This window comes from Papilio polytes, unplaced genomic scaffold (assembly GCF_000836215.1).
Source record: "Papilio polytes unplaced genomic scaffold, Ppol_1.0 DF822067.1, whole genome shotgun sequence".
Lineage (NCBI taxonomy): Eukaryota > Metazoa > Arthropoda > Insecta > Lepidoptera > Papilionidae > Papilio > Papilio polytes.
In genome coordinates this window covers 3,534,839-3,545,205 of record NW_013527137.1, presented here as the reverse complement: position 1 = coordinate 3,545,205, position 10,367 = coordinate 3,534,839, and the positions used below count along the sequence as shown (strand labels likewise).

At 31.3% G+C, this 10,367-nt stretch overlaps 1 protein-coding gene across 1 annotated transcript in view; it reads right to left on the bottom strand.

The window, feature by feature from the left end:
* Window positions 1-10,367, bottom strand: part of LOC106107332 (protein yellow-like) — a 30,376-nt gene that overhangs the window by 10,406 nt on the left and 9,603 nt on the right. The window contains exons 2-3 of the mRNA XM_013288146.1: window positions 9,261-9,537; window positions 5,098-5,295 (exon numbers count right to left, since the gene is read on the bottom strand). Of these exons, the coding sequence (XP_013143600.1) occupies window positions 5,098-5,295; window positions 9,261-9,530 (468 nt within the window). The 5' untranslated portion in view covers window positions 9,531-9,537. The remainder of the gene's footprint in view (window positions 1-5,097; window positions 5,296-9,260; window positions 9,538-10,367) is intronic.

Genomic DNA, 10,367 nt, shown 5'->3' with positions numbered 1-10,367 from the left:
ATTATTATCTTTATATTTCTTACCGACGTAACATGTGGCACGTGTCATGTTCAACTCAACTATGTTACTTCTCTGTTATTGATTTATTACAAGACATATGATGTTATATTATTATAATTGGTAGTGTGTTAATTCTTTCCTTTCAACTTATTTTCTTTCAACTAGCAAGCGATTTCTATCCCGTATACTTATAACAACATTACTGTTAGCGTCCCCAACAGCCTAGAGCAAACTTGTTTTCCCGCGCTACATAAAATGCGACAGTACATGTGTTTAGATGTGCGTAACCAGTCCATTAAATAACTTCACAACAGTCTTATAATTACTAATTAAAGCTTTCTTCAGTTTTTGCAGCTCTCGGAAACAGATTAAAAAAGTAAGAATTCCAATGTCTTTCCTTATCCGTAAAGGTAATACCGACGACTGGAACAACTGTTTTTTACATTCCGATTTACCAACCAGAGAAAATATAAATACAGCGCTTGTTTATGACTTAATCGAATTATTTAATAATTGCAAGGAAAAGTTCAAAATGATTTTAATAATCAATGGGAAAACAGTATAAAATGTTATTTTGATATTCTTAAAAGAACAATAATGACAAAATTAATCTCGTTTTTTCCTTAAGTATAAACGATTCCAATACTTCGCAACTAGTTTCTTACGACAGTAAATTTGCATAAATTTCTTTACTCGTTTAATCAGCTTCCGGACTCAAGGCATCAGGGAATATATGAGATTGCTACACTAAAGGAATCTCGCTCATATATTGCGAAAGTATACTTACCTATGTGACAAATACGATGTATATTTATTTCCGAATTTGTCTATTCCTTTATATTTGCGGTATTGAGGTGTCATTAACTTATTAACATACACAATAATTTGTTTATGTTTTTCTGGTAATTAAAAGTAACAAGTTCGAATTAGGGTTGCCGCACATATATATCACATGCGACAGTCACCTCATTCGTTAAAAAGACACTTTTCATATTATGACCAACTAGCATTTGTCCGCACCTCCGTTCGCGTGTAATTAAAAAAACTAAAAGTGAGTAGCCTATGTGTTCCTTCAGACTGTCCTCTATGTCTATGCCAAATTTCATCAAGATCCGTTCAGACGTTTAAACTACAAACTCTAATAAACGTCCATCCATCTAAACTTTCGCATTTATAATATTAGTTAGATTTCCGCAATTAGACTGTTAACATAAATTATTTGAAAGTGATACAAAAATCAATAACTTAAACACAAAAGATATTTGGCAGTACATAATTTACTCGTGCTTGATAAGTTTATGATTGTATATTTCCTTTAATGTTACAATTGAATGAGTTTGACTGCGTGTAAAAACTAGTATCAGAACTAGAAGTAATAAATGTACAATTATGCTGCTTACTAAGCGCCTTACCAAATATGTAAAGATAATGTAAAAACTCAACGATGAAATTCAATGAACATAGACATTACATAATAAATATTATCATGGTTCTAGCACAATAGGCCATAGCTTATATAAAGTTTTTGATAGCTTATAATACCATTTATCATCTTCACACAGCTTAAAGCTTTGTTAATTCCAGTGTTAAGGAATTTAACCACGAAACCGAGTACCCAGCAGGCCTTTAACTTAACCATTAATTTATAAAGTAAATCTTGATATCGACAACATATGCTTTAACATCTTACTGTACATATTTAAGAAATCTAACAAAAAGTTTCATATAATTAAAACTTTTGTTTTCATTCCAATCTAAACAATGGTTAAGCAACGATAGATAATAAAACAAACACACTATCCACATAGATAAAACGATTGTCAAGAAAAAAAAATATATACCTTTAATTGTGGAATTATATTTTTCTTAATTCAATACAGATAGCCCAATTCTCACAACGATATAAGGCGACCTCTGACACAATGATAACCTTCCATTTTGCGAATTACTTTTGTTAAAAAAAGTAAACGGTATTTTGTGCCGTTCCAAGGAAACTTTTGATAGGCGCCAGGTAATATTGTGAATGTCCGTATGTTTCTCATAATATATTTAAAAAGTAGCTTGTTTATACTTTTAATTCTTTTAGCACAATAATGGCGATCAAAACTCTAAATCATAAACGAACTATACTAACTTATTAATATCAAGGATTTTAGGTAAACTGTTTTTTGGCTGTATTTTTTCATACATAATCTTAACTTTATATCTCAATTCTCACAATATTAATAAAAAGTTATATGAACACCGTGTAAGGAATTACTTAAGCTCTCAATCGAAACAGAATAGTGCGAGTAGTATATATATTCTATTCCTATAAAACAGTATAAAAATAACACCAACGTTAAATCATACTATTCAAAACACTTAACTAATAAAAAGAATAAGAATAATCTGAATCTAAATCTACAAGCAATGAGGCAACGTGACAGCTTAACTTAACAATTGTGTATAAAGTTATCTATAATCGAATCAATATTACAAACTCTATCGCAACCGTTTACTGTATCGCCCCAAGTAACGAATGTTCGTTATAAATTGATCATTAGTATGTCTTATTGGTTACCTTTTGTCTTGTCAATTATACAATCACTTTTTATATTATACTTGTACAACAAATTAAGTTTATATTTAAAAGTATTAAAAAATAATTACATATTCGCTGTCACCTTCACAACCTTCGCTGTCACTTCAATAAAAGTGTTCAAAAATATTTCTACTCATAATATTTGTTTTTATAATTTCTGATCAACTTCAGTTGTGTAAAGATTATTAACCTTTTTAAGTTTTTTAATCTTGAATAAAAACATGTTTACGATTTCAACATTATTCAACAACACACCGTCCAAAAATGGTTTAGTATATTCACTCATATAAATTATAATAATTAAAAATGTTACAAAATCATACGTTATCGGTTTAATTAAAGATAGAAAGAATATCAGAGAACAGTTTAATTTAAATAAGAACATTAGTGATGTAAATACATTACATTAATCCAAATGACAGATTTAAATTGCTGCACGAGTTTATATTGCAGCGATTCTTGTTACAAGTAAGCAATTTATATATTTAACCTTCAAATTAATAGTTATAATCAATAACAACTGTCAAGAAATATAGTAATACCGTGAGAATTTACTTCGACTAATGAAAGTGTTACAAAATACACTTTTAACATGAGGTAAGAGATCTTTTAAAATAATAAATTAAGATAAGACTATCGAAGCTCTAATGTGACAGAAAATCAGCCTCATGCTACACATAAACCATATTCCAAATTTTAAATATGTCAAAGATTCAAAACAATTGTGTCAGAAAGACAAGAAAATATGAAAAGTTAAACTACATCCATTGGAAAGACAACGATAAATCAATTAAAAAAAAACTGGTAGAATTATCATATGCGTATAATTATCAATTCTTTCTTAAATGTAAATTAGATTTAGGAGAGAGATTCTTTATTTAAATACTCCAATATAACACATTGCGATTCCTCTCTTTATATACAAAAAACAATGATAACGATATCTTATAATACAAGACTTGTGCACTTGTTTGTGTTTATTGCAATAAAATATAAAAAACGAAGTCGAAAACTATCACCTTCCTACAAGGTCAATGTATTACAAAAACGCTATAAATATAATCTGCATTAAACAGCTTATCTTATATCCTAGATCTAAATAACAAGGTCATAAATTGTTTAATTGTATTTTAATTCGATGAAAGGAATTCTACAACTGTTACGGAAGCTAGATCAAATCTAGGCGGTGACCCTGAATTTGAACTTGAACTGAAATTAAAAAAAAAACTACCGCCTAACATTATGCAATTAGCATTACATTCGAATAACATTAGACTCTAATTTAAAAGGGTATCGCTGTCAAAAAAAATATTTCTGTCGGATTTCCATCTCCAGCAATCTATACTATATTACAAAGAGGAAAACTTTCTTTGATTGTAATGACTAGGCTCAAAAACTACTGGGCAGATTTTAAAATTTTTTTCACCGTTAGAAAGATAATTTATCTGTGAGTAACATAGGCTATATTTTTTCTTTTCTCTATATTTTTAAATTTCATTAATTTCACTAATAGTAGTTTAGTATGTATTTAAACATTACTGATTTACAAATAATAGTTAATTTCTTTTTAAATCACACATATCTCAATGAAAGTTCCTTGATCCGAACGAGTATTTCGCACGTTGACAATTTCATTGAACATGTAAAAATGCAGTTAAACATAACTTGCCTCTTATTACCATGACCGACATAGGTCGAGACAAATCGCTGGCGGGTACGCATTAAGAAAACAATGCAAGCTTATAAATTTGTCTCGCTCCACAATAATTCAATCTTGATTAGAAATTCCCATATATTTAACTCGATTTGGATATAAACTTGAAAAGCTAAAGATTGAAAACTTTGATCAAAAATATTTAAAAACTCAAGGATACATTTGGTACAATTGGTATTTATCAATAAATTTTTAAACTTGATGTTAAGTACTATTTTATATTAAGTAAATTTGCAACAACTTGAAATAACATTAAACCTGAACAGGCAACTTGATGTTAATTAACCTCATGTTTTGCAATTAACCTACAAACTTAACTGTAATATTCGCAAACATATTTTGCAAGTGAAGATGATATTAACCTTATAATGAAATTATTTTACCTTCGTAATATAATTCCCGTCCACGTCTACACAATGCTATAAAGATACGAGTAGACAGATTGACTTAATTTTGAAATACAACGTTATTTTAACAAAAATTAGCATTTTCTTGATAAGAACAAGACTGATTTTGCGATTCAAAAATGTCTGTTGCTATGTTTAGTAACTATCACTACTGCTAGTATGCCACTATATTCAAATTTAGGTCATTGCGAGATCGATTCATATCTCTACTTAACCAATATCAAAACAAAACGTAGCGATATTTAAAACACATAATGAAAAGCGCTATATGTATCGATCAAAATCAATATTTAAGCGTGACTACTAAAGTTACATTTGACAGAACGATTTTAAAATCAAGAACAACAAAACAATGGCAAAAAAGGTACAGAAGAATTAAAATAATAACTTACCAGACGATCAGTAGCCATATCAAAGATAAGTATCTTGGGTGGACAGACGCGGCGGAAGTCATCAAGACTGGTGAAGACGCCGGAATCGAGGACCCAGAGACGGTTGCAGCGGTCTGCGCGGGTGCGGTATACCGACACCAGACCCGTGCAGTTGATGTCACCGCGCCCCGCAGTGTGCCACGACCAGTCCGGATAGGCCTGACAATGAAAACTTTGTTAAGAAAATCTTGACCAAATTATGAGACATATTACCTTCTCGATATGCAATATGTAATACATGGAAACTTTTCAACATAAAAGCCTAGTTACTGTTAGATGATTTCGCATCTTTGAACATTTAACACTTCATAGTACGTAATTAGTGCATAATTATACTTTTCAGGTAATACACTTTAAAATCTTTGTTTTTTTATACAATAAGATGGCAAACGAGCAAGCGGCCACCAAAAAATACCAAAATGGCGAAGCGATCGCTGCCCATAGACATCCGCAATTGCAGATACGTTGCCTATCCTAAATCGACGGAGGAGAAGACGCACATAAAGAGGACCCCCTTTCTATGCGTCTCCTCCACCGTCGAATCCACTTTCCCATCCAATCATTTCCTTATAAGAAAAGGGTGGAACGGGAAAGGGACTAAAATTGGGCCTCCGGCACCACCCTCATCAGACACACTTCCACACCGGGCGAGCCGACTCATTCATGCGAAGATATTAAAGCGGGCTCTACCACTGTTTTACTGTAAAGTATTGTTTTGTCTAAAGCTTCGATTCATTCTGACATACTTATTGACCTATACATTTGTAAACCGATGTGTAGGTACGCGCATTGTTGGAATATAAATCTATTCTATCTTAATCTGTTGTGCTTTATTTCGAAGGCAACATTAAAATTCCTGTAGTTGTTTTATTTACTTATTCAAGCGTTGTCTTTTGTCGAACCCGTCGATCTGTCTCGAGGACAAAGGGCTCAGTGGAAGGAATTTAAATTAATTATTTATAAGTCTTGTGAATTCAGGTACACTTAGCATTCATTTGTTTATTTTTAAGTACAAATAAGTGTATCTGATCGTTTCTTTTGAATAAAATTTCCTTTTTTGCATTAAAGACAAAGGAGCTTATCTTTGTAGCGAGGTTTCTTACTACTCACTAACTATAATCTTAGTAATACTCATTATATTCATTATGAAACGCACAACATAAGACTGGACCGGTTTAGTTTAACGCTAATAATGGGGTTATTTACACACCACAAATTTGATTTTGCCGGTAACAATTGTTTAGTACCTAATTTTATCGCTATATTATTATATTTTATGACACATTTCATGAGTAACCTAATTCCTAAACAACATCGTATTTTGAAGTTAACATTTTATGGTTTGTTTTTAAATCAAACTACGTTCTAACTGGCCAACAACACGGTGGTCTTGAACACAAATTAGAACAAACCCTTTACTTATAACTAGTTCCATGAATAACTGCAACCGGTTTGAAAACAACTACTGTATAAATGTCACCGAAACAGCCATTTGTTATTAAATTGCATAACATCATATATTTTTAAAACGGTTGCTTACCGGAAAATTCAACATTTTCATTTTTAATCGCCAGTGGCCTCTTGGTTAAGAAGGCGGTTTACCAAACAATGAGGCTTACGTTCAAACTTTTGTTATGAACAATATTCCATCGCAAAACTTTAGCTTAGCAGAAATGATATCAAGAAATATTCGTAAATTAGTTTAATTATCTTCTATAATAACTAAGTTAAAAGTATTACAGATACTACAACACTATACTAGTTATTTATTTTTTTAGCCGTTACAATTAGCGATTTGCTAATATCATCAAGAGTGTTGTGAAATAAAGTGCGTAAGTAACACCCAGGTGACTATTACAAAATACGAGTATATCACTTCTCAACTGTCAACGGCCACAGAGTTCGTCTCATCAAGGCCAACTGTTCTTACGCCGGAGCACATTGCCAACAATAGTGAAGCGAAGTATGAAAGTGGAAAGGATTCGGTTCGTTACGTCGGATAGCTTAACAGATTAACCACACGATTATAACATGGAGTAAAATTGTTTTCGTGTCTCAGTGTGCTACAGACACTGGCCCAATCCGCTGTGGGAGAGCCATAAACAAGAAATAGAATAGAATAGAATAGTGTGCTACAGGCGTTAGTTCGTATATCGTGGATCGTGGCCGCCCTTCACGCTTTCTCGTGACTGCGAATTTCATTACCAAAGACCACAATATGGACCTCACATAAATATCAAATAAACTTCGTTTTTTAATTCACAAGCTACATTTACATGTCACCGACTCGTCCTGGTTTTTACACTATTTCAATAGTCGTAATGATCTATAGAGATAGTTGAAAGTTAAAAATTAAATTTAAGAAATTCAAATATAAACAAATTCCTGGTTTATGTGCATGGAATTTTTGGTTTTCCACATTAACAGTTAATTTATTTGTTTTTTGCTTACGTTTTTCAATATTACTAGTCAATGAATTCAAATTGCGACAGTTTTCAGTTTTTAAATAGTATTTTTTACGAGCAAAATATGGTATGTGGCTGCCTTGAAAGTATAAACATAGTTATTAAATTTAAAATTACATTCAGCCAGTTAAAAACGACTACGTAAACCAGAAAAGATTGAGTTGCCTACAAAAAAAAAAACTAGAATGTGTTGATATTAATGAGAGCAATAAAAGAATTGATTGATACAACTAGGCGATAGGTGATCGATTACATGAACTAATAAGTATCATGTTCGAAGCATATAGCATTTTGTTACAAGTAATTTTAGTAATTAGTACATGTCAAGTTACGAGGATTTGAGAGTCTATTTTCACAAACATGACAAATATGCAGCTATCTAAATAATCTGTTTAAAGAAGGATATAAGATAAATCTATATGATGTAGAAAGGAGGTACAAGATTATATCATGCTATTTAATTTGTACACTATAAATTTTTATTTCGCAAATATATTGAAAAGACTTAGTTTTTAAGGTAACTTAAGATTGATATATTACATAACATATATTATATTATTGCCGTGATATGTCTAAACGTAACAATATTATATTAAATAATATATATTTTATTATAGAACGCTTTTAATTTGCATAATATATAATTTATTACACCTGTCACATGATGTATAGCTGTTTTAGATTATCTAATGGACCAAATTAAATATATATATTGCGTAACGTATTTATTTGACACTTTCACTAATCCACTTTGTTGTTACCGACTATATAACTATACAGGATGATTCTAAACGGATGCATAAAAAGCTTTGTGAAGGTAGAGAACCTCATTAGCAGTAGTTGCAGTAGTAGGTACTAGGGTAGATTTTCAATACTTCTAAAGTTTTTAATTTTTTGTAAAAAAAATCTTTTGACCCGTTCTTTAAAAATCACAATATGAGTTTTAATCAAATTATATTATATATAAAATATCAAATTAAACTTAAATTAATTCAAATAAAACTAAAAAAAACAATTTCTGTAATTTTCCTCAACACTTTACAGAGTAAAAATTTAATCGCAGTATAATTTTAACATTGTATTTATAAAATGTTTATATAAGTGGAAATGCTGTACAGTTAGATCTGTATCTTTGACATGTTACTAGAATTTTGACACATAGTTAAAGGCATTAATTTCGTCAGTATTCCGCTTTTGGCAATATCCTTGTGGATGTTAGTTAATCTATAAAAATATGTTACACAAGATCTACTTACGTACATTTCTCGCTTTCATTGGTTAAATTGTTTTATAATAGACAGTAATTAACATTTTGTTTGCATGATTCTGTTTCATTTTAATGAAGTTATGTTTATGGAACCATTTTACCTCAATTCGACATTTTAATCGGTTAAGGTCTGACAGTCCAAGTTCTGTCTTGTGTTCAAGTTTCTGTCACAACTTATTTTCTAACTTACATTTTTATTTATCCATATCTTTATTTTATAAAAAACGATGTGTGTGGTCGAAATCAGAGTGCAAAATTCCATTAAATTCATACGGGATTTTCAGATAATAGATCCGGCCGAAGTAGATTGTTTGCAATCGAATCGTCAATTGTTTAAATAAAAAATTACATTCTTATTTTTCTACACAACATTCTATAAATCATCAGCTTACCTGTAAAACAGGGCTAACACCGGGCGGTAGGCTACGGGGTACCCAGGCTAGAGTAGCGGGCACACCAGCCCGTAGCCTCGGTATACCGATATAGAGCCGGTCCCAGCCTATCTCCAAGCCAGTGGGCACCGTGTTCTCAGGCTGGAACTTCTCTAGCAGCACTGGGTCCGGGGGAAAGTCGAACTGAAGATGGTTCCATTGGTTAACCACTTCAAGCGCTCCACTAGCGGCAGCAACCCACACGCTTAGCAACAGTATCCTCGACGCCATGACGTGCCTGTTAAAGAAATATAACACTGTTAAAGGATGTTACTTTAAATGACATTGTGGGTCACTACTCAGAATATCATCATCCCTCATTTTCCCTTTCAGAAGACAGAGACATCATTAATTGTGCCAATACAAGTGTCAATTCACGGTTTTGACCTTTACATTTTCTTTACTTTTTTTAAATCCTGATCTATTTTATGAACGGAAAAAGGAAAGGGACTGTCTTTAAAAAAACGTCCTTGCTTTTATCAGTTACTGTAAAATTATTATCGTTTTGCTTTAATTTAAACGGAAACAAGTCTTTTTATTTTTTACGAGGTCTAGATTAATTTAAATAAAATTTAGCGTGACTTTTAAGTGCACTTTAACTTTTGTCTCCGACGAATTAATAGTCACAAAGAATATGGCAATGACCTCTTACAATTATCACGACCAAGGTTACTTTATAAGTCAAGGACAAGTGCAATTCATTCTTTAATATTGTGTATGAAATAAATAAAATTTAGTAATAAATCAATCAATATCATGAATATGTTATTTATTATTAAAACACTGATTTTCCGAAATAGCGCGTCTCGATTTAATAGAAGCATATATCAAATATTTTTATAGTAATTGTAATTGTTAAGAAATAAGTAAAATAAAAAAAATAACCTTGAACTTTTAAAAATATCGAAACGTGCAATCATCAAATACATTTAGGGTGAATTATAAATCTCACCCGCCCCGATGCGTCTTACCTTCCCGCTTACGCCCTTGTTTCTACAGCGAGCAACAAAGTTAAACTATTCGTTATAGACTTGTTGTATTATTTCCCAACATAGTTTTTTTGTAGAC